General features: G+C 43.7%; 1 protein-coding gene across 3 annotated transcripts in view; it reads left to right on the top strand.

The window, feature by feature from the left end:
• Positions 1–11,621, top strand: part of LOC110500643 (DENN domain-containing protein 4C) — a 57,700-nt gene extending 46,079 nt beyond the window's left edge. For all 3 annotated transcript variants that reach the window (XM_021578125.3, XM_090214756.1, XM_090214755.1), the window contains exons 23-34: positions 168–1,288; positions 1,575–1,779; positions 2,020–2,111; positions 2,377–2,552; positions 3,670–3,861; positions 6,301–6,490; positions 7,624–7,734; positions 8,024–8,161; positions 8,371–8,488; positions 8,718–8,871; positions 9,008–9,072; positions 9,293–11,621. In XM_021578125.3, the coding sequence (XP_021433800.2) occupies positions 168–1,288; positions 1,575–1,779; positions 2,020–2,111; positions 2,377–2,552; positions 3,670–3,861; positions 6,301–6,490; positions 7,624–7,734; positions 8,024–8,161; positions 8,371–8,488; positions 8,718–8,871; positions 9,008–9,072; positions 9,293–9,429 (2,699 nt within the window). In that variant the 3' untranslated portion in view covers positions 9,430–11,621. The remainder of the gene's footprint in view (positions 1–167; positions 1,289–1,574; positions 1,780–2,019; positions 2,112–2,376; positions 2,553–3,669; positions 3,862–6,300; positions 6,491–7,623; positions 7,735–8,023; positions 8,162–8,370; positions 8,489–8,717; positions 8,872–9,007; positions 9,073–9,292) is intronic.
• Positions 11,622–25,856: the final 14,235 nt, after the last annotated feature.

The following is a 25,856-nucleotide window of genomic DNA, read 5'->3' as shown; positions in this document are numbered from 1 at the left end:
AAACTTATAAACCTAATCTCAATCTGAGGTTGACACATTTGATATTAAGGTTAACGTCTGCAATATCACTGAACTCTGGGGGGGGGGTGGTTTATTTGAGTAAATTTCCGGACAGAAAAAGGTCCCCAGAATTGAAGGCATGCTTCTGTGTTCCTCTCTACCACCAGCCCCAGGGAAGCTGTTCTCTCTGCGCAGCCAGAGCGAGAATGTCTCTCTGCCGGAGGAGGGTGAGTCTACAGCCCCGGGTGGCTCTGGGGAGGCGGGGCCTGCAGTTCAGGGGCAGGGCCAGCGCCAGAAGGCCTTCTCGGAACGCAGCTGCAGCTTCAGCGTCGAGAGTCGTGCCGGCATGCTGATGGAGAAAAATGGTGTGGACCACATCGCGAGACGCATGGGTGCCGATGCCCGAATCCTCGCCGATGCCCTTTCTGGGTGTGGCACCACCCAACCACCTACAAATCCACCATCCAAGGCCCTTTTTAAGGAGTTGGAGTCAGAGGAGGGGCGTTGTCCGATGCTGGGGAAACTGTCAGAGGAGGAGGGTCCTGTAATGGACCCAACCCCATTGGAGGAGGGGCTAGGGAAAGAGGAGGAGAGAATGGACGGGGAGGATGAGATGGGACTGAAGTTGGAAGAGGAAGGAGATTCAGGGGGGAGGGGTGATAGCTCTCTCCCAACCCTGGAGATGAAGGAGGTGGATGTGGGGGCTGATCCCCTCTCCCTGCTGGTCTCAGAGCACGAAGAGTTGGCCTCCGTAACCAGCCAGGAGCTGCCGCACTCCCTGCCCGCCGTGGTGTCCCGAAACCTGGCAGACGAGATTGAGATGTACATGAGCCTGCGAAGCCCACTGGGCCCCAAGTCCTCCAGTATGGAGTTCCACCAGGGGGGCCAGGGAGGGGACTCTTCCCCGGACACTGCCCCAGTTAAGCAAGCTCTAGAACGGAGGTCCAGCCTCCCTGTGCCCCCTGTCAAACACCCAGGGGGTTCAAGCGGGGACTCGACGCCCAAACGCAGCCCTGCTGCTGTCACGCGCTCCAAGACATTCGCCGTAATAGCCACCAGGAGCCGCGGTGTTGTGGCCAGCCCGAGATCGTCACTGACCGCGCTGGTGAGGTCATCGCAAAATGGCTCGCTGGGCTCGGTCATCAACTCCATCTCAGGCATGAAGATGGACACCCTGCTCTCTGGTCCCAAGATGGACGTGTTGAAGTCAGGCATGAAGCAGGCAGGGAACCTGGCCAGCAAAGTGTGGGGGGCTGTGGCCTCAGCCTATTCCTACTCCGATGACGAGGTGAGCGGGGATGGACTGCAGAACATACATACATAGCTTAACTAAGAAATAACCGTAAAATGGTAATTAATTGCACAAAAATAACCTGCAACAGCCAGATGATATAGATACCACACGGTCAAACACCATTATATACAGAAAAATTATGTAAGACTTTCATTATTCATTTCAGTTTCACTTCGCAAATCATATTGCAGAATGCATTCAATGTTGTACATGGGAATAATATGAAGATTCACAATCGTTTGGAAGTTTGAATTTTTTCTTATTTCCCCCCCCTCCCCAGGATGAGCTGGCCCCGGGCTATAGGGATAGGGATAGTTTCCCTGCCGGGCTGGATGAGTCCATGCTGTCAGGGGGTGGAGGAGGGGACAGTCCCACCCACAGAGGGCCAACCCAAGGCCTGGTGTCCAACGGACTGACACAGAGCAGCACCAGCCTGGCCAGCAGCAGTAGCAGCAGTGACACAGGGAGAGGACCTCACTCCACATGTAAGACGCGCGCGCACACACACACACAGCTTATATAAATACAAAAGTATGTAGGCATATACTCACATACTCCTATATATGCATGCAGAGACAAACAACGTTACCTGTATACACAGTCGCAACTTTACCTCTGCGCGCACAGTAAACACACAAAAAATATGTAGACGGGTGTATGGTTGAAAACTGAGTGTAGAAGTGAGTGACTGTATACTCTGTGTGTGTGTGTGTGTGTGTGTGTAGTGACTCCAGGACGGCCAGGAAGAGGTCCAGACTCTGATCAAGGCTCCCACCACACCAGCTCCTCAAGTATCTACCAGAACTGTGCCCTAGAGGTGAGAATATCATACTCACAATTACTGGCTACAGTACTCAACATACTGTCTCACCGAGTCAAAGAGTGAGCACAAGTGCTTTAGTAACCTGGCAGTACATACATAGGAGCTATAGAGTCATTTTAGACTGTGACATCTTGCTATCCATAACATGAGTTTGCTGCTGTTATCTAGCCAGGGAGCCTCAAGTAGCCTATGCCAGGTGCATCTGTAATGTTTCTGTGTGTGTGTGTGTGTGTGTGTGTGCGTTTCCGCGTGTTCCCAGGTGCTGATGTCCAGCTGCTCCCTGTGTCGGTCCTGTGAGTGTCTGGTGTACGACGAGGAGATCATGGCGGGCTGGACGGCAGACGACTCCAACCTCAACACCACCTGTCCTTTCTGCCGCGCCGCCTTTCTGCCCCTGCTCCACGTCGAGTTCCACGACCTGCGCACCAACACAGCGTGGGTGTCTGTGGATTTGTTGATCGTTGAATAGATCTGTTTAATAGTACATTTTTCCGGTTTAAAACCCAGTGATTTCCCTGTGTTTTATATACACTACCGTTCAAAAGTTTGGTGTCACTTAGAAATGTCCTTGTTTTTGAAAGAAAAGCACATATTTTGTCCATTTAAAATAACATCAAATTGATCAGAAATTCAGTGTAGACATTGTTAATGTTGTAAATAACTATAAGTTGACTCAGGTTTGCCAAAAATCATCTGGAAGCACCTGGATGATCATCAATACTCTTGGAAGAATGTTCTATGGACAGATGAGTCAAAAGTATAACTTTTTGGACCACATGGGTCTCGTTATGCCTGACAAATCAAACACCGCATTCCACACTAAGGACATTATACCAACGGTCAAGCATGGTGGAGGTAGTGTGATGGTTTGGAGATGCTTTGCTGCCTCAGGACCTGGATGCCTTACATTTACAGAGCAGAATTCACGGTTCCTTCTATATCAGAGAATTCTAAAGGAGAATGTCAGGCCATCCGTCTGTGAGCTGAAGCGCAGCTGGGTCATGCAGCAAGAAAATGATTCGAAACACACGATCAAGTCGACATAAAAATGGCTAAAAAGTTGAAGTTTTGGAATGGCCTAGTCAAAGTCCAGACCTAATCCCAATAGAGATGTGGCAGGACTTGAAACGAGTAGTTCATACTTGAAAACCCACAAATGTTGCTGAGTTAAAGCAGTTCTGCGTGGAAGAGTGGGCAAAAATTCCTCCCCGGCGACGTGAGAGACTGATCAACAACTACAGGAAGTGTTTGGTTGCAGTCATTGCAGCTAAAGTTGGCACAACCAGTTATTGAGTATAAGGGGGCAATTACTTTTTCACACAGGGCCATTGGGTGTTGCATAACTTTGTTTCTGAAATTAATTAAATAAGTATGTAATTGTTGGTTCCCTTTATCTAAAATTAGGTTTTGGTTGAAGATCTGATAGCATTCAGTATAAAAATAGAAAAAAATAGAGACGACTAGAAATGGGGAAAATACTTTTTCACAGTACTGTATATGGCTGGAGTTGTGTATGCTCTATTCTGTCTCAAAGTGTTGATCTCCCCTACAGGTTCTACCTGAAGCCCAGTGCATCAGGAGACAGTATCCACAGCGCCAGCCACCAGCCCACAACTACAGACTCCACTGTGCTCGTGGTGGGGGGTGCAGCAGACACCCCGCGCCCGGACCTCATCAGCTTCCCAGAATCCTCCTCTGAGGACCCAGGGGAGGCCCCGGCCAGCCAAACAGCCACTCACAAGAGGTCTGTTCACAGAAATGCCTGTCTCATGAATCACTTAGTGACTATACTAACACAGGTAGAAAAATAACCCAGATGTTTCACCGGATGTATACATCTGGTGAGGAGAGGAAGCCCAGTGGCCGGCAATAGGGGAGTATGGAGCGAAATGCAACTGGGCCTTCATTCTGCCGACGTTCCATAACAGAAATATGCAAATGCATGTTGGAATGCGCCAATAGGGTCTCGTTAGCTTGTTCTTGGCTCTGCCCACTGTGCTTAGTTTGCTCCCATTGAAAAGAACACAGATGAAGTATCTTGGTTTAGTTCTATATATAAACTCAGCAAAAAAGAAATGTCCCTTTTTCAGGACCCTGTCTTTCAAAGAAAATTTGTTAAAGTCCAAATAACTTCACAGATCTTCATTGTAATGGGTTTAAACACTGTTTCCCATGCTTGTTCAATGAACCACAAACAAATAATGAACATGCACCTGTGGAACGGTCGTTAAGACACGAACAGCTTACAGACGGTAGGCAATTAAGATCACAGTTATGAAAACTTAGGACACTAAAGAGGCCTTTCTACTGACTCTGAAAAACACCAAAAGAAAGATGCCCAGGGTCCCTGCTCATATACGTGAATGTGCCTTAGGCATGCTGTACAGAGGCATGAGGACTGCAGATGTGGCCAGGGCAATAAATTGCAATGTCCTTACAGTGAGACGCCTAAGACAGCGCTACAGGGAGACAGAACGGACAGCTGATCGTCCTCGCAGTGACAGACCATATTTAACAACACCTAAGCAGGATCATCTGAACATCACACCTGCGGGACAGGTACAGGATGGCAACAACAACTACCCGAGTTACACCAGGAACGCACAATCCCTCCGTCATTGCTCAGACTGTCCGCAATAGGCTGAGAGGCTGGACAGAGGGCTTGAAGGCCTGTCGCAAGGCAGGTCCTCACCAGACATCACCGGCAATAATGCCCCCTATGGGCACAAACCCACCGTCGCTGGACTAGACAGGACTGGCAAAAAGTGCTCTTCACTGACGAGTCACGGTTTTGTCTCACCAGGGGTGATGGTCGGATTCGCATTTATCGTCGAAGGAATGAGCGTTACACCGAGGCCTGTACTCTGGAACGGGATCGATTTGGAGGTGTAGGGTCCGTCATGGTCTGGGGCGGTGTGTCACAGCATCATCGGGCTGAGCTTGTTGTCATTGCAGGCAATCAACGCTATGTGTTACAGGGAAGACATCCTCCTCCCACATGTGGTACCCTTCCTGCAGACTCATCCTGTCCTGGCCTTCCAGTATGACAATGCCACCACGCACAAAAGGAGCAGTATGGCTGATTTCCTGCAAGACAGGATTGTCAGTGAAGAGCCCGGATCTCAATCCCATTGAGCACGCCTGGGACCTGTTGGATCGAAGGGTGAGGGTTAGGGCCATTCCCCCCCAGAAATGTCCAGGAACTTGCAGGTGCCTTGGTGAAAGAGTGGGGTAACATCTCACTGACAAATCTGGTGCAGTCCATGAGGAGGAGATGCACTGCAGTAGTTAAGGCAGCTGGTAGCCACACCAGATACTTACTGGCTTTTGATTTTGACCCCCCCCTTCGTTCAGGGACACATGATTCCCTTTCTGTTAGTCACATGTCTGTGGAACTTGTTCAGTTTATGTCTGTTGTTGAATCTTATGTTCATACAAATATTTACAATATATATATTTATGTTAAGTTTGCTGAAAATAAATGCAGTTGACAGTAAGAAGATGTTTCTTTTTTTGCTGAGTTTAAATATATATTGTGTGTTAAAAAAAAAAAAATTTACAACGCTCCTTTTTCTCCCCAATATTGTGGCATCCAATTGGTAGTTAGTCTCGTGTCATCGCTGCACCTCCCGTACGGACATGGGAGAGACGCATCCTCCGAAACACAACCCAGCCAAGCTTCACTGCTTCTTGACAACAACACCCACTTAACCCGGAAGCCAGCCGCACCAGTGTGTCAGAGGAAACACCGTACTCCTGGCAACCGTGTCAGCGTGCACTGCGCCCGGCCCACCACAGGAGTCGCTAGTCCCCGATGGAACAAGGACATCCCTGCCGGGCCAAACCCTCCCCTAACCTGGACGACACTGGGCCAATTGTGCACCGCCCCATGGTTCTCCAAGTCACGGCCGGCTGCGACAGAGCCTGTACTCGAACCCAGAATCTCTAGAGGCACAGCTAGCACTGCGAACCAGTGCCTTAGACCACTGCGCCACTCAAGAGGCCAGTTCTAAATATATTTGATACTATTATAAGGGCATCACGTGTATCCTAATGATGCTAACTTCTTCCTCTTTTAAATTGAACTGTCAGAGCCGAAACATCACAAGCTGACGACTTGCTGTAAATGTTTGTTAAAGTTCCTATGTCTCTGTATTTGCCCTCTCCTCTGTACGTTTGTCAGTTTGGTACCGGTACCGGAGCCGGCTCAGTCGGACCCTCTGGGCTTGCTGGAACACCAGGCAGGGAAGCGGGGGACTTCTCTGACGCGCAGTAACAGCGTGGGCGGGCCACTACAGAGCCTGGTCTCTTACCAGAGACAACCCGGACACGGCGTGTCCACCACCAGCCTGCCCTGCAGCCTGACAGAGGTGGTGAGTGTCCTGAGACTGTTTTCATAACGTATCAATAATGTCCTCACAATGTCCCAGTAATGTCCTCACAATGTCCCAGTAATGTCCTCACAATGTCCCAGTAATGTCCTCGCGATCCTTACCACTTCCAGGACTTGAGTCAATTACATTTCAGTAAAGTCAATTCAGGGTATCAATTGAAATTCATGTTTGAGTCGAAAATTACTTTCTGTTTGTGGACTTTCATTGAAATGTAGTTTTCCGGTACTCTAAAACTGCAGCATCTATACTGGCCATGCAGTTACAGTGCATTTGGAAAGTATTCAAACCCTTGACTTTTTCCACATTTTGTTGCAGCTTTATTCTGAAAGGGATTACATACAAAAAATCCTCATCAATCTACACACAATACCCCATAATGGCAAAGTGAAAACAGGTTTTTAGACATTTTAGCAAATGTTTTAAAAATAAAAAACATAAGTATTCAGACCCTTTGCTATTAGACTCAAAATTGACCTCGGGTGGATCCTGTTTCCATTGATCATCCTTGATGTTTCTACAACTTGATTGGAGTCCACCTGTGATAAATTTAATTGATTGGACATGATTTGGAATGGCACACACCTGTCTATATATGGTCCCACAGTTGACAGTGCATGTCAGAACAAAAACCAAGCCATGAGGTCGAAGGAATTGTCCATAGCGCTCCGAGACAGGATCAGGCCTTTATGGTAGAGTGGCCAGACGGAAGCCTCTCCTCAGAAAAAGGCACATGACAGCCCGCTTGGAGTTTGCCAAAAGGCACCTAAATGATTCGGACCATGAGACACAAGATTCTCTGGTCTGATGAAACCAAGATTGAACTCTTTGGGCTCAATGCCAACTGGCATGTCTGGAGGAAACCTTGCGCCATCCCTACTGTGAAGCACAGTGGTGGCGGTATCATGCTGTGGGGATGTTTTTCAGCGACCGGGAGACTAGTCAGAATCGAATGGAAAGATGAAAAAGAGCAAAGTACATAGAGATCCTTGATGAAAACCTGCTCAGGACCTCAGACTGGGGCGCCCATTCACCTACCGACAAATTATATATTGTGTGGATGGTCAGAAGGAGTTATGCAACTGCCTAAAGCCGTCTGTATGTGTCTCTCTCAGGATGGCCTGGGACAAAAGCGGCCCAACCCCATGCCAGTGTCTGTGCCCTACCTCAGCCCCCTGGTCCTCCGCAAAGAACTGGAGACCCTACTAGAGAACGAGGGGGACCAGGTAATACACATTTAACAGACCAAAGAATATGTTCAGAAGGATGCAACATTTCAACTAGACAGGACCGCAAAATGGAACCCATAAATTGTTACATGAATTATGACTTATTTATGTGTCAATGATGTCAAGATGCTATTGTATGTGTGTCCCGTTGACTTTTTAAGTCATTTAGCAGATGATCTGGTCAGTTTTCAACCTTGCTTTTGCTGTTTCCATCATCCCAGGGACTTGACAGATTTGAACAATAAGCTGTAGTACCCCTTTTGAGCACTGTTTAATTCACAACCAGGTGATCTACACCCATAAATTCCTGAGTCAACACCCCATCATCTTCTGGAACCTGGTGTTTTATTTCTGTCGCCTGGACCTGCCCAGCTACCTGCCTGGCCTCATCCTCACCTCAGAACACTGCAACAATGGAGTACAGGTACATGACCATGCAGAGCACCCGTACACACACTACTCCTCTCCACATGAGAGTACTGTAACAATAGACTGGTGGTCAATCTCACGCAGATAGTCACATTCAGTTTAGGAACATTGCTCTCTATGATCACGCCGGAGCACTGTTCAAGTAGGGTAACAGAAGATGACTGTGTTTGTCTGTATTTTTTTTTTTATTCACCATGTTTGCAGCTCCCCCAGACCTCCCTGTCCCAGGACAGTAAACAGGTGTATGTGCAGCTGCTGTGGGACAACATCAACCTGCACCAGGAGCCTGGCGATCCCCTCTACCAGAGCTGGAGGACCCTGCGTGAGTACAGAGAGACAGAGAGCGAGCGCTCGTACGTCTGATCAAGCAATCATCCTCAGAACACTGCATTCTCTCTTTGGGCCTCTGTCTGCGTGTGTGATGTATTTTTGGCCATATTCATTAATGGACAGGATGTCTGCTATTAAAAATATCTATACCCATGACATACATTATTCTAATATATTGAACAGTGAATGTAATGAGTAATGACCCATCTGTTGTTCCCCAGTGGAGCAGAAGGCCACCCTGGCCCCCACGGACCATCAGGAGACACGGACCTTCCTTAACAGCATCGTCCGCAGCATCCAGACGAACGACGTATACGGCCCCATCAATCTGCTCCTCCGAGAGGTCAAGCGGCACCCGGAGGTCAAACGCCAAAGGTACGTCCTCTGAAGCTTATGGCTTTGGTTGATCCATTTTGTGAGACGAAAGCATTGCATTTGTCAATGTTCTCTGTTGGTGTCTGTCTGTACTGTTTTGATCTATTCATGAATCAATCGATCTGTCTCTTATCAGGGGTATCTATAGGGAGATCCTCTTCCTGGCGCTTGTGGCATTGGGACGGGAGAACATTGACGTCGGTGAGTGAACTGTTTTCACAACCCAACCACTCTCTTTAAACCAAGACTGGGATTTGGGTAATTCCAATCAACCACTGTTGTTGAGACTGCTATAGTTACCACAGCTACTATGAGCTTTTCTATCCTGAGTTTGATAAGCTATGTATAAAAAAAACAAATTCTATTTCCAGGTTTCTATCATGTTCTGATTGGATATTCTTCCCTCCTGTGTTTCCGACAGAGGCCTTTGACCGTGAATACCGCCAGGCCTTTGATGATCTGAGCACAGAGCAGCTCAAGGCTCTGCACAAGATTGACCGGCCACCCAACAGCAATGTCCAGTGGTGCCTCAAGTGCTTTGGCGCTCCAGTCATCTGACCTTGCCACCGCTGCCCTCTACTGGACGGTCTGAGAAGTGCTCCACCTGTGGCCCTCACTCACGCCGTGGAGAGGAGCAGAGAGGAGACAGAGGAAAAAGGGGAAAGAAACTTGATGGGTAGTGGTGGGTCAGGGTGTAAGGGAGAATCTTGGACAGATCATTTTTACACCCTCCTATCGCCCAAAGATGGTACTTTTTTTTTTTATCCCTATCCCGAAAGGCCCTATTGTTGATGTTTTTTCTCCTGCCTATTGTAGCTCTTCCCGCAGGCCGATTTGTAACTCAAATAGTTATTTATGTGAATATTCTGGAGGGTGCGGTAGAGAGACTTGTTCTTTATGAAATGGTGTGTTTCTTTATCGATGTTGTAGAGCGAGTGAAGTGTGTATCTCACTGCCCAGTCCTGTGTGACTTTGCTCCAGCTCTGTCCTACTGTCCTGTAGCCCCACGGTGACCTCTAGAACCACCTTGTAGTAACCTAGGAGGCCATTCACCCATGGACAGAATACTGATCGTCACTGTCATTGATGTGCACTTTTAGAAACGGTAACTTTACCAGTCCATTGGTTGTCTTTTTTTGTACATATTTTTCTAAATGGGGGAAATTTGAAAACCGGGGTTGCCTTTTTTTCAAAACGAGGAGGAATATTGGTGCCTTGATAATTTCTCCAGATTCAGTCTTATAAACTAATGTTATTGTCATTGTGGGTGTTTCTCTCGATGCAATTTATTTTTGAGCTGTACTTTTCTCTTGTTTGTGTGTGAATAAGTGTTGGATAAGGGCGTATTGAGGCTGCCGCAGACAGTCAGTCAAGATCAGTTCGAGAACATTCCAGAACCCTGCACTTGTGTCTTAAAGAAAAGCAAGAACTATATGAGTTTGTATTCTTACCATATTGACATCCCAATAGGAGAGAAATAGTATACCCAAAAACCTTGAATGTTCCAGACATTTTGGGACTAGACATCAAACGTAAGCGTGAATTGGAAGGGAACTGAGATGCCAAACCACTAACGTGCAGCTCTTTCCTTCTCCTGCCATCGCTCCATGCCTTAAGCAAGACACGAGAGCTGTTCTCTCACATGAAAAGAAACCATGGTAAGTTACTGCGGTACCTGTTGACCAGTCAGTCAGTCAGTCCAATGTGTTTGTTTGTTTTTAACGATTTCATTTTTAACTGCAACGTACAGTTAAAACGATTATGGTAAAATATGCATTCATGTGATAAAAAATCTGCTTGTGTACATGCTTGGGTCACTCCTTAATCATAAACCATAATATATAGATTAGTACATCTCCCTTGGAAAGCATCATGAAGCATTGTAGTTATGGCAAATACTGTTTTCTTTGGACAAGCTAGCTTTTAAGGTTTACATATTAGTGTGGTCTGCCTTAATTCATTTTGTCACGTCTCTTGTTTTCCATTGATTGTGAATGGAATATCAATTTTGACAATGAAGAGCGGAAGAGACTACACAGAACGTAAAGGACTCATTAAAACCAACGTGGTATAGTGTATTCAAACAGGAGAGCTGTGCCCAGCGCCTATGAATAGAAGTGTCGATCCTAGATCAGCACTCTAAGATGCTTTAAGAATGCGGACCCAAATTACATTCCAGAAAGTATCATAACTCCTACAACGGCTCTACACACCGCGTTGTAGGACAATGGGTGAATATACAGACGTGTGAATATACTGTTCATTGTTCAGATTGTCCTGCTTAGATTAGTACATGATTTAACCACAATTGTTATCCTCTGTTCCAACATTTTAAAGGTTTAAACATCAAACATTACCACCGATGAACATTTATTTCACAATTTCTTTCCAAATCAGTAAATGGGATGAGGATCTAAAACTTACAGGAAACCTAAAATAAACCTAATTCCAACGATTTGTTATGATATGGTAACGTATGGAGTACAGAACATGTATCAGTCCAATCACACAGTGGTGTTATACGTTTGACTAACTTCTTATATTGAAGTGATCCCACCATATGTGGCATTGTACATTTGAGCGTTTCCTGTTGGCTAAGAGCTTATGAGGATATGCTCGCCAGAGGATGTACAGAAAGAAGGTTCTATTCAAAATGGTTAAACGGACCCCCTACTGTCCTGTGGAATAGATGTGAATGTCTATACACTATTGTGCCCCAATAAATTAGTTGTGACCTGATTCAAAACAAACCCTGCATCTAGTGATTTATTTGCATTAGTCACTGCATTGGTTTGGAGACAATTACTAACCCATTCTTCAACATGGCATTAAGGGAGTACATCTTGCCACCAAAACACCAACACAGTTCTGGAAAAGTAACTTTAGTTATGAATGAATGATTTTAAAATACTAACAATATATAAAAATAAATGATACAAATATATATACTGAACAAAAATATAAAAACAGCGTTCAACAATTTCAAAGATTTTACTGAGTTACAGTTCATAAGGAAATCAGTCAATTTAAATGATTTCATCTGGCCCTAATCTATGGATTTTAGTGTCCTTTCCTTGGCCCCAGCACAAGGTGCACCAGTGTAATGATTATGCTGTTTAATTAGCTTCTTGACATGCCACACCTGTCAGGTGGATGGAAACAAATTTGAGTGGGCTGAGATTATAATAATATTTCATATCTCATTATGACTGCAAGAAAAACATTTATAGCATGTTTTTTTTCTAGTTTATCTACGTCTTAATTTCTCCTACTTCCTCTCTCACTACCCTCATAAGTTTATTTTCGTGGTCTTACGCATCAAAGCCATTTGCAGTACGAAAGAACACCAACTGTTTTCGAAGTGCTTGCTTTGCAGGTCGGCTAACCTATTATTAACCAATGAACAGATGACGCCTGATGCAGGAATAACACTTTGGAAAGCTTTTTCTGAACCATTGTCTTGTTCGCGCATACAGATAGTGATCAAACAAAAAACAGTCTTCTGGAAGGGGAATCACCAACATACTTAAGTGTGGTCTAAAGCAACCTAAATCATCTCTTACTCCAAGGTAAGAATTCATCAGTGTACTTCGTCACAGTGACACACCCAATTACACGAAAGCCACCAAAGTTTGGAGTAACCTTTTGACCTGTGTGTCGAACCAAATACTGTGTAATCTACTGTTCACCATCCCTCTTCTTCCCTGACCCTTTCCCTGATGTAAACTAATAGAAATATAAGTACAGTACAATTTTTTTAGGGGAAAATTTATTAAGCTTTTTAAAGCTTTATATCCTACATGCAACCGCAAAATGTTTTGTCTAATCCTGACTATTCTTCTATTCCATAAAAGATGAGATATATCTTTTCAAAACTTCCTAGAAACTGTAAAGCTAAATATGTTACTAGTATCCTAAAGTTAACAATCTAATAAAATAGATGTATCTAAAAGAGACTATGCTGCAAAACAGTGCTTTAGCTATTTCAGTCCCTGAGAAACTGTGTATTGGCACATGCAGTTTGTGTAAGATGGACATATGTGGAACCCGCTTTATCTCCTGATGCAGACACACATAGTACCAGTCAAAAGTTTGGACACACCTAATCATTCAAGGGTTTTTATGGTTACTGTTTACATTTTAAGAGTAATAGAGAAGACATCAAAATTATGAAATAACATATCATGATCATAATCATGTAGTAACCAAAGTGTTAAACAAATCCAAATATATTTTATTTTCTTTAAAGTAGCCTCCCTTTGCCTTTATGACAGCTTTGCACAGTCTTGAAGGAGTTCCCACATATGCTGAGCACTTGTTGGCTGCTTTTCCTTCACTCTGCGGTCCAACTCATCCCAACCCATCTCAATTCTGTCGAGGCCAGGTCAACTAATGCAGCACTCCATCACTCTCCTTCTTGGTCAAATAGCCCATTGTCCTGTTGAAAAACAAATGATAGTCCCACTAAGCGCAAACCAGATGAGATGGCTGCAGAATGCTGTGGTAGCCATGCTGGTTTAGTGTGCCTTGAGTTCTAAATAAATCAGTGTCACCAGCAAAGCGCCATCACTCCTCCTCCATGCTTCACGATCGGAACCACGCGTGGAGATCATCCATTCACCTACTCTGCGTTTCACAAAGACACGGTGGTTGGAACCCAAAAAAAGGACAGATTTCCACCAGTCTAATGTCCATTGCTCGTGTTTCTTGGCCTAAGCAAGTTTCTTCTTCTTCTTGGTGTCCTTTAGTGATTTATTTGCAGCAATTCAACCATGAAGGCCTGATTTCACGCATTCTCCTCTGAACAGTTGATATTGAGATGTCTTTTAACCCAAAATATAAGCTCCTTTTAGTCCAATGTTTGTTAACAAAGTACTTTCATATTCACCTTTATTTAACCAGGTAGGCCAGTTGAGAGCAAGTTCTCATTTACAACTGCAACCTGGCCAAGATAAAGCAAAGCAGTGCAACAAAAACAACACAGGGATAAATAAACGTACAGACTATAACACAAAATAAAAGTATATATAGTGTGTGCAAATCTATATACAATGTAAACTAACTATTTAGCCAAAATAAATTAAATGTAAACTATAATTTTATCATGCATGCTTTATCATTGCATTCATAGCTCTGTATATGAATTTGGGAGTGGTTACATTTTTCCAGCCCCATCCCTCAGCTGGTTACCGAATCAGTGGCGGGGACTCCGCTTTGTTATTGTTTCAACTACTGATTTACCCCTGTAATGATCAGCTTCTGCCAGGCTGAGTCTAGTGAATTAGCCCCCTCTATTGGCACTTTTACATATTTACAGCAAAAAGCAGGCATTAGTGTATTGCTTTGGAAATGCATTAACTCAGGTATTCCTAAACTGGGGTACAGACCATGACGACAGGTGTATGCCAAATACAAATGTGATTGACATTTAAAAAATGGGGCTAAACATTTGGGTGAGGTTTTTTTCTTGCCTGAGTAGCCTCGTTTCACTGACAAAGTTAAATTTTATTTATCTAGTGTTCAGTAAAATAACACAATGTCAAATACAGGTAGCCTCGTCAAATAATTAACATCCAATCACATTAACCATTACTCTCTCGCATGAATTCCACTAACGGTCTGTATGTAGCCAAACGTAGCTGCTGCTCATGTTGGTATCTGTACTGATGGCGCAAAAGCTATGACAGGGAGACATAGTGGAGAGATAAGGCGCATGCAAGCAGTTGCTCCCGACGCCACTTGGGTAGATTGCAGCATCCACCGAGAGGCACTTGCTGCCAAGGAAATGTCTGACAGCTTGAAAGATGTTTTGGACACTACAGTGAAAATGGTTAACTTTGTTAAAGCAAGGCCCCTGAAATCTCGTATTTTCTGCACTATGCAATGATCTGGGCAGCGACCATGTAACGCTTTTACAATATACAGAAGTGCGCTGGTTATCAAGGGACAAAGTATTGACACGTTTTTTAAAAATTGAGAGACAAGCTTAAAGTTTTCTTTACTGACCATAATTTTCACTTGTCTGACCGCTTGCATAATGACGAGTTTCTCACACTACTGGCCTATCTGGGTGATGTTTTTTCTCGCCTGAATGATCAGTATCTAGGATTACAGGGACTCTCCACAACTATATTCAACGTACGGGACTAAATTGAGGCTATGATTAAGAAGTTGGAGCTCTTCTCTGTCTGCATTAACAAGGACAACACACTGGTCTTTGTATGATTATTTTTTTTTGTATGCAAATTAACTCGTTTAGAGACAATGTCAAATGTGATATATCGAAGCACCTGAGTGAGTTGAGTGCGCAATTATCAATCAACCAATCAAATGTATTTATAAAGCCCTTCTTTCATCAGCTGATGTCACAAAGTGCTGTACAGAAACCCAGCCTAAAACGCCAAACAATAAGCAATGCAGGTGTAGAAGCAAGGTGGCCAGGAAAAACTCCCTAGAAAGACCGGAACCTAGGAAGAAACCTAGAGAGGAACCAGGCTATGAGGGGTGGCCAGTCCTCTTCTGGCTGTGCCTGGTGGAGATTATAACAGAACATGGCCAAGATGTTCAAATGTTCATAGATGTCCAGCAGGGTCAGATAATAATAATCACAGTGGTTGTAGAGGGTGCAACAGGTCAGCACCTCAGAAGTAAATGACAGTTGGCTTTTCATAGCCGATCAATCAGAATATATCTACAGCTCCTGCTGTCTCTAGAGAGTTTAAAACGGCAGGTCTGGGACAAGGTAGCACGTCAGGTCAGGGTTCCATAGCCGCAGGCAGAATAGTTGAACTGGTGCAGCAGCACGACCAGGTGGACTGGGGACAGCAAGGAGTCATCAGGCCAGGTAGTCCTGAGGCATGGTCCTAGGGCTCAGGTCCTCCGAGAGAGAATTAGAGAGAGCATACTTAAATTCACACAGGACACCAGATAAGACAGGAGAAATACTCTAGATACAACAGACTGACCCTAGCCCCCCGACACAAACCATTGCAGCATAAATACTGGAGGCTGAGACAGGAGGGGTCGGGAGACACTGTGGCTCCGTCCGATGATACCCCTGGACAAGGCCAAACAGGCAGGATATTACCCCACCCACTTTTCCAAAGCACAGCCTCCACACCACTAAAGGGATATCTTTAACCACTAACTTACTATCCTGAGACAAGGACGAGTATAGCCCACGAAGATCTCCCCCAAGGCATGAACCCGAGGGGGGCGCCAATCTGGACAGGAAGATCACGTCAGTGATTCAACCCACTCAAGTGACGCACCCCTCCTAGGGCCATGATGGAAGAGCACCAGTAAGCCAGTGACTCAGCTCCCGTAATAAGGTTTGAGGCAGAGAATCCCAGTGGCGAGAGGGGATTACGCAAGTACTTTCCCGAAACTGATGACACAAACAACTGGAATCTTATCCCTTTCATGCCCTGCCTCCAGTCCACTTATCGATATCTGAACATCAAAATTGCAACAAGCGGTTCTGTGAAATTTTAATTTAATCAGAAGCCACTGCCAGATTTCTGAATTGGACTGTGCTGTTAAGACACTGATGCCCTTTGCAACCACGTACCTACAGTGCCTTGCAAAAGTATTCGGCCCCATTGAACTTTGCGACCTTTTGCCACATTTCAGGCTTCAAACATTAAGATATAAAACTGTATTTTTTTGTGAAGAATCAACAACAAGTGGGACACAATCATGAAGTGGAACGACATTTATTGGATATTTCAAACTTTTTTAACAAATCAAAAACTGAAAAATTGGGCGTGCAAAATTATTCAGCCCCCTTAAGTTAATACTTTGTAGCGCCACCTTTTGCTGCGATTACAGCTGTAAGTCGCTTGGGGTATGTCTCTATCAGTTTTGCACATCGAGAGACTGACCCACATACCCTCTACTAACCCGCTGCTCATCAGGACTCTGATTAGCTGAAATCAGGTGTGTAAGTTAGAGCAGGGTGGGAGCACAAACCTGCACACCCAGTGACTTTCCAGGAGGAGAGACCACTAGGCCAGTCCACCCCTGCTCTAAATGATACATGACTTGTATACGATGCGTAAGTATGACATCTCTAGCACTGCCACAGGGGTGCTATTCTGTCTAAAGACCTGCAAATAGGACAGAGGTCACAAATCTACAGATTAGAAGGAGAAAACCAGTCCGAGTAACACCGGAGTCATTCTCCCCTGAGATGAGACTGGATGGGAAGTGTAAGCAGAACTGCCAACGCTAGGTCTAGGCATTATCCCACAAGAAAGATTCTATTTCAGGAAGAGTTAGACAATGAATCACAGTCCGTTGTTCCCCATTATGATCTCAACAGTTCCATTATGGGTCAGAATGTATTCTGTGGTCACAGCCAGCCAGCTAGTCAGTCACAGATGGTGTGTGTTTCCATGGCAGCTGGCCCTAACCTTTGATTTGCTGTGGCGGATGAGAGCTGAGAGCAGTCTGTTGGACTCTCCCATGACTCCTGCATGGTCCTTGGCCTCACACCACTCTACCAGACGCTCCACAAGCTTGGAATTGGTCCCCAGCTGGTCTGCCGCATCCGCTGGGGAGAAAACAATAGTTAACACTATTTTACATCCCCATTAACACTGGTAGCTCTCTGGTATATAGACTGAAATGACTCGACATAAAAACTGGTAACTTCTTGTTGAAATTATTTTTAAATGGGTCAATTCTTGGTAACAATGAGTACTTTCTAGTATTTGTTATAATGAATCTCTGAACTCCAAGAAGGAAGAGATAAAAAATCTGTATTGTAACACCATACAGGTATTAATGTCCTATCACCTTGAATTGCCTGCTATTCTAACACCCTGTCAACATCGCACTGTGACACTCCGGTCCATAGCGACTCAAAGATGGACTCCATCGATTATGAGCTGTGTGGAGCAGTGTGTCAAGAAGCAGTTTGGCTTGGCAGGGCCGTGTTTCGGAGGACGCATGGCTCTCGAAAATACTCTGCTGAATAAATAAAATCTTTGCACCTGGATTTGATACTGATCTATTTAAGGACAAATAGTGAGGTATGGAACAAATCAAGTTTAGAGCGTCATTAGGAAAGCATTCTCGCCTCCATTTCAGAAAAGGTTCCTTTAGATCTTTCTGCAAATTTAATGGGTTGAAACATTCACACGTGACTGATTCTGGTCAATTTACAGTGCCTTGCGAAAGTATTCGGCCCCCTTGAACTTTGCGACCTTTTGCCACATTTCAGGCTTCAAACATAAAGATATAAAACTGTATTTTTTGTGAAGAATCAACAACAAGTGGGACACAATCATGAAGTGGAATGACATTTATTGGATATTTCAAACTTTTTTAACAAATCAAAAACTGAAAAATTGGGCGTGCACAATGGGCGTGCACAAAATTGGGCGTGGTTTCAATGAACAAATGTTTTATATGTAAGATCGTTCATAATAATCAATCATTTTGCACTTTAATTATCTTATTATTTGTGCCCTGGTCCTATAAGAGTTCTTTGTCACTTCCCACGAGCTGACACTCATTTTTAGGCTTACAATAATGGCAAAAAACAACATTTGAGAGTGCGCTGACCCTGGTGCAAAAGGGGTTATGCAGCTGGAGGTTAAATGTTTGAAGGGGTACAGGACTATAAAAAGTTTGGGAACCGCTGCTAACTGATTGATTGAATAGTCTGTTCATAACATTTAATTTGGTTAGACTGCTTAAGGGTGGCGTACGCCGCCTGCCCAACTGTAAACTATTTAATATAGTTTAAAAAAAATGCATGTTCATTGAGCAGCTTTTGTTCTGAAGTAGTTATATATTGTGGAGCATTGTAAAACTTATACATTTAAAATAACAATCCAGGCATTGCATGTAAAGTTCTTGTTGACCCTAACTATAATGCCACAGTTTTTTATGATGGACAAACTATAAATAACTGCAACAAGCAACAATTTCAAAGATTTTACTGAGTTACAGTTCATCGAAGGAAATCAGTCAATTGAATAGAATTCATTAGGCCCTAATCTATGGATTTCCCATGACTGGGCAGGGGCCCACCCACTTGTGAGCCAGGTCCACCGACTGGGGAGCCAAGCCTAGCCAATCAGAATGAGTTTTTCTACAGACAGAAATAGCATTTCCCATCATCCTGGTATCAGATAAGATGATTACACATCGGCTCATCCCAGACACCTGTTTGAGAAGATTTTTTGATCAAAGGTTTGTATTTAGAGTTTTATGGTGGTGTGCAAACCAGCTCTTTAGGTGAATTACCTCAAAATCCTGTTTGTGTAGACATCCACTTTGTGTAGTGTCATATCCATTATGCATTACCAATTGTGCGCCGCCCTATAGGACTCCCAATCATGGCCGGTTGTGACACAGCCTGGAATCGTACCAGGGTCTGTAGTGACGCCTCAGCACTGAGATGCAGTGCCTTAGACCTCTGCGCCACTCGGGAGCCCAGCATTTATTTTGAAAGTTTACACAAACACTGGTATATTTAAAGCTATTGTGTAGGCTATAGTTAAAGAAATACGTTTTTAATAAAATACAAATATATGTTATTGGAATTACTCAGAGTCTGCAAAACCTAAATGGGTATCTTGTGTACTCTTTACATCAACCAAAGACTCTTTACATCAACCACTCCTATCACTGCAACGAAATACACGGTTTATGGGATAATCTCAGCTAAAGTGGGGTGGGAAATAGTCAGTACTGTCTCTACTAACCAAATATGGTTAGTTTTGGAGTGTGTCGTTCTCTGTCCCCTCTATAGCGCCCGATTTAGTGCTTGTTGAGGTTGGTTCAGTTTCAGTGCGATTATTAAAACAATTTTTTTAATGAAATGTATTATGAAATAATGACCTTACAATGATTTTGGGGCTTTTTATTGGAAATTCCAAAGCCAAAAATAGTGAACATTGAATTACCAAAACAATGAAAATGTTACATTGTCTCTGTCAGGTCCACATTGGATAGACATCAAAAGAAAAATAGGAAATTACTATGAAACAATAAAATATTTCAGTTGTGTATATTACTTTTTTATTTGATAACTATTATTTTTAATTCCTTAAAGGTTCACCCATTTTGAATGTTGTATTGTTTTTGTGCTTCTCTGAGTGATATTCTGTCAATTCCCTCTGTCATTTCATGTTTTCCTGTGTATCTGAGTTATTGGCATTAAAGCAGGCAGAAATCCGTCCGTTATGACATAGCACCGTGATAAACTCGCTCTCACCACACTGGAAGTTAATAGGAATACGACTTTTAGATCGTGAAAACGTCTATCATACATGTCAGATTTGAATACTGGCCGATGTCATAAATCGTGAGGATGTCTTCTCTCGAATGAGCCATTGATAATTTGCGATATTCCTACCTTGATAAATGTTTCATTTAACGGAGGGTCTAGCACATTTTTACTATTTCCCTGCCTCTTTAGTCCAGGGTGCATTGCATGGTGCCATTGCTCGAGACATTATAAAAGGAGATAGGAATTCAAAGAATGAAGGAACATATAACGCCCTCATTGCACAAAATGATTGCTAATGTTGGGTTTTTGAGTTTGTGCCCAATAGACTCCCATACACTCCTTGAAGGAGAGCTCTCCTGGTCCCAGAATCGCCCAGAATGCACTGCATGGCCCATTGACGAAGCATGGGAAACATTACCCATCTCCTCAACCGTTAAGAATGTTAGACTCGGTGAGGTTCATCGATCTGCGGGTTGAACATGGTGAGATTGCAGACTCCTAAATTGATAGTGCAGTTTGTTTAAGCGATTTTACAGCTAACTAACTATGTTACATGCTGATATTGCCTTTGGTATTATTGTGTTTCGCTACGTTTGCTAGCTTGCCGACCAGTCCTTAGAGAGAACATTGCATTGTGGACTTTGTAGTGGACTTTGGAGTCGACTGGAGCTGCAACAGATTTCCACAAGGATTTTCCATGTTGCTACCAACCTTAAAACGCCAAAATGAAACATTTGTTCACAAAAAATATTGTTTTCACATATTAGTGCTATTTAACACAGTAAATTAAAGGAATGAGTGGTTTTGGGTGGATTTTTCCTTTAAAGTAATCATCTCTGCCCAGGTAGTAGCAGTAACCCAATGTGCTCCCCATACTATACTTACTGTCCTTAGTCATCCTATCCTTAGCTAGCCTGCCTAAGTATGCTGCACAGCTGTCTGACAAAATCATTTGACTAGTTCTTCAAAGTAGATGTTCATGAACTGTCTCTGTCTATCTCGCCCTTGTGTTGTGTACATTCCTCTCTCATGTGGTCTGTGTGTATCTAACCTAAGGTACAGGCTTAAAAGTGTAGGCCTTTCCATCCAGAGATCTGTATATAATGACGAGGTGCTCATGTCTATGCCCTAACAATGGGAGTTGTTGTCCCAACGGTGGGAAGGCAGGCAGGCGACAAGCTTAAATCCAAAATAGGCCCACAGAAACACATTGGGTTTATTTTGGACAGATTTTGGCGAGCGTGAAACCTCTCGCATCGCCTCTTCCTCTCTGAGCCGGAACAAACTGGTGCAATGGATTATGCTCATTGTAATTAATTATAAAAAAAAAATGCGCTGAACTAGGTTGAATATTTGCTTAATGAAAATTACAACTCCCTTCAGCCCAGTGTTCCTCAAAGTTCTTGATTTTATTTCTCTATAAAGAAACAGCTAGTAGAGACCCTACTGAGTATTTCCCAACCTACTTTAGCTGAGACAGGTAGAAAACATATCTCCCTACAAGCCAATATGTATCCCATGTACAGTCTATTACAGTGTATTGCATTGGGGGCTATGGAGGGGGTGGAGTGAAAAGCCAGCAGAAGGCCGTGCGACACAGTCCCTCTCCAAAGCTAACCATACTTGGTTAGTAGAGACCCTACTGATTATTTTCCACCGGACTTTAGCTGAGATAGATACAAAAGTTCTCTCTACAGCCCAACATTCAAATGAAATGTTATTAGTCACATGCGCCGAATACAACACCTTACAGTGAAATGCTTACTTACGAGCCCCTAACCAACAATGCAGTTAAAAAAAATATAGATAAGGATAAGAAATAACAGTAACAAGTAATTAAAGAGCAGCAGTAAAAATAACAATTGCGAGACTATATACAGGGGGGGGGGTGGGTACCTGTACAGAGTCGTTTTCACTATTCCTGACATTTAATCCTAGTAAAAATTCCCTGTCTTAGGTCAGTTAGGATCACCACTTTATTTTAAGAATGTGTAATGTCAGAATAATAGTAGAGAGAATGATTTATTTCAGCTTTTATTTATTTCATCACATTCCCAGTGGGTCAGAAGTTTACATACACTCAATTAGTATTTGGTAGCATTGCCTTTAAATTGTTTAACTTGGGTCAAACATTTTGGGTAGCCTTCCACAAGCTTCCCACAATAAGTTGGGTGAATTTTGGCCCATTCCTCCTGACAAAGCTGGTGTAACTGAGTCAGGTTTGTAGGCCTCATTGCTCGCACACACTACCAGTTCTGCCCACAAATGTTCTATGGGATTGAGGTCAGGGCTTTGTGATGGCCACTCCAATACCTTGACTTTGCAGTCCTTTGCCACAACTTTGGAAGTATGCTTGGGGTCATTGTCCATTTGGAAGACCCATTTGCGACCAAGCTTTAACTTCCTGACTGAAGTCTTGAGATGATATTTCAATATATCCACATAATTTTCCCTTCTCATGATGCCATCTATTTTGTGAAGCGCACCAGTCCCTCCTGCAGCAAAGCACCCCCACAACATGATGCTGCCACCCTCGTGCTTCACGGTTGGGATGGTGTTCTTTTTCGGCTTGCAAGCATCCCCCTTTTCCTCCATATATAACAATGGTCATTATGGCCAAAGAGTTCCATTTTTGTTTCATCAGACCAGAGGACATTTCTCCGAAAGTACAATCTTTGTCCCCATGTACAGTTGCAAACCGTAGTCTGGCTTTTGTATGGCGGTTGTAGCGCAGTGGCTTCTTCCTTGCTGAGCGGCATTTCAGGTCATGTCGACATAGGACTCCAGCATCTTCACAAGGTTCTTTGCTGTTGTTCTGGGATTGATTTGCACTTTTCGCACCAAAGAACGCGTCTCCTTCCTGAGCGGTATGACGGCTGCTTGGTCCCATGGAGTTTATACTTGTGTACTATTGTTTGTACAGATGAACGCGGTACCTTCAGGCATTTGGAAATTCTTCCCAAGAATGAACCAGACTTGTGGAGGTCTACAATATTTTTTCTGATGTCTTGGCAGATTTATTTTTATTTTCCCATGATGTCAAACAAAGAGGTGCTGAGTTTAAAGTTAGGCCTTGAAATACATCCATAGGTACACCTCCAATTGACTCAAATGATGTCAATTAGCCTATCAGAAGCATCCAAAGCCATGACATTTTCTGGAATTTTCCAAGCTGTTTAAAGGCACAGTCAACTTAGTGTATTTAAACTTCTGACCCACTGCAATTGTGATACAGTGAATTATAAGTGAAATAATCTTTGTGTAAACAATTGTTGGAAAAATGACTTGTCATTGTAACGGGTGTCGTCGTCAGATGAGGAAAAATCGGACCAAAGCACAGTGTGGTAAGTGTTTATGACTTTTATTGAACTGAACACTGAACAAAATAACAGTGTGCAGAAAACAACTACCCACAAAACATAGGTGGGAAAAAGCTACCTAAGTATGGTTCCCAATCAGAGACAACGATAGTCAGCTGTCCCTGATTGAGAACCATACCCAGCCAAAACAAAGAAATACTCAACATAGAAAAAATAATATAGAATGCCCACCCAAATCACACCCTGACCAAACCAAAATAGAGACATAAAAAGCTCTCTAAGGTCAGGGCGTGACAGTCATGCACAAAGTAGATGTCCTAACCAACTTTCCAAAACTATAGTTTGTTAACAAGAAATTTGTGGAGTGGTTGAAAAATGAGTTTTAATGACTCCAACCTAAGTGTATGTAAACTTCTGACTTCAACCTTACATGTAGGTAGAGTTATTAAAGTGACAATGCATAGATGATAACAGCGGTGTAAAAGAGGGGGAGAGGGTAGCCATTTGAGTAGGTGTTCAGGAGTCTTATGGCTTGGGGGTAAAAGCTGTTTAGAAGCCTCTTAGGCCTAGACTTAGCGCTCTGATACCGCTTTCCATGTGGTAGCAGAGAGAAGAATCTGTGACCTCTGACACTGCCTGGTATTGAGGTTCTGGATGGCAGGAAGCTTGGCCCCAGTGATGTACTGGGCCATTCGCACTATCTTCTGTAGTGCCTTGTGGTCGGAGGCCGAGCAGTTGCCATACCAGGCATTGATGTAACCAGTCAGGATGCTCTCGATGGTGCTGCTGTAGAACCTTTTGAGGATCTGAGGACCCATGCCAAATATTTTCAGTCTCCTGAGGGGCAATAGGTTTGGTCGTTCCCTCTTCACGACTGCCTTGGTGTGCTTGGACCATGTTAGTTTGTTGGGGATGTGGACACCAAGGAACTTGAAGCTCTCAACCTGCTCCACTGCAGCCCCATTGATGAGAATGGGGGCGTGCTCGTTCCTCTTATTCCTGTAGTCCATAATCATCTCCTTTGTCTTGATCACGTTGAGGAAGAGGTTGTTTTCCTGGCACCACACGACCATGGTCTCTGACCTCCTTATAGGCTGTCTCGTCATTGTCGGGGATCAGGGCTACCACTGTTGTGTCATCGCCAAACTTAATGATGGTGTTGGAGTCGTGCCTGGCCCTGCAGTCATCAGTGAACAGGAAGTACAGGAGGGGACTGAGCACGCACCCCTGAGGGGCCCCTGTGTTGAGGATCAGAGTGGCGGACGTGTTGTTACCTACCCATACCAGTGTCAACATTGTATTTTTTCATTATTGGTCATAAAAAACGTTTTTAAAACCGTCTTTGATTTGGTTTCATAAATTACTTATTGCATTTTCTTGTTGGCACAATAAAAGTGGCCATTGATTAAAATTCAACACTGTTATCCACCTAATTTTCGAATGTTGCTATGGGTATTGCCAAACAATCGACTTCTGCTTTACTGCCCTACTGCAGCGCGCCTGAGTACATTATTTGAAGGTGTCAATTTATAGAGTATAAAAGTCAAGTTAACAAGTGTATGTGTAATTTTATATTTATTTCATTCAGGTTTGCTAACGTTAGCTAGACATACTAGTAGACTATTTCTGTTGTGATAATAATGTTAGTTATGTTGTCAGTTAATGGCCATCCACCAAGCCAATAACTATAAAACGTTGGTGAGCAGCCACGCTAGAGGACACTAACAGTTTATAGTTCAGCAGTCCTACACCTGTCAACGCATCCTACTGCACGCTGCCTATTAGAAAAGTTGTAACAAGACTATTCATGAGGTCTCTCACGCACAGATACTGGTTCAGATCATTCAGTGCTATCAGCATGCGTTCATTGTCAAAAGGACAACGGCAAACTTAAGTCACATGTAGGTGTAACAGTATTGCTTCCGTTCCTCACCCCTACCTGGGCTCGAACCAGGGATCATCTGCACTCACAGACAACAGCCACCCTCGAAGCATCGTTACCCATCGCTCCACAAAAGCCGAGGTCCTTGCAGAGCAAGGGGAACAACTACTTCAAGATCTCAGAGCGAGTGATGTCACCGATTGAAACGCTATAAGCGCGCACCCCGCTAACTAGCTAGCCATTTCACATCGGTTACATAGGCCTAATGAAAATATTAAAGTAACTTGTATTTAAATGTAACAATTCAACAACAAACACTGTTTAGCTTGCGCACATATTATAGCATGTCATTGTCTCCTTGCTCAAGTGGTTTGCAAGTGATTTCCATTTTTCTAATGGTTGTCAATTCCTTTGTGTCTTCTTTTTCACTGTGCTCATCTCTCTGTCTATCCTCTGCAACTATTTGCAATGCATCAGTGCCGCAATGTTATCATAACCGGCCAAAAGTGATCACACCAACGCACTTTGTCTCCTCAAC

The sequence above is a fragment of the Oncorhynchus mykiss genome, chromosome 21 (assembly GCF_057628025.1).
Source record: "Oncorhynchus mykiss isolate SJ-2025 chromosome 21, ASM5762802v1, whole genome shotgun sequence".
Lineage (NCBI taxonomy): Eukaryota > Metazoa > Chordata > Actinopteri > Salmoniformes > Salmonidae > Oncorhynchus > Oncorhynchus mykiss.
The sequence above is the reverse complement of the archived record's forward strand: the minus strand, read 5'-3'. Positions and strand labels throughout refer to the sequence as shown.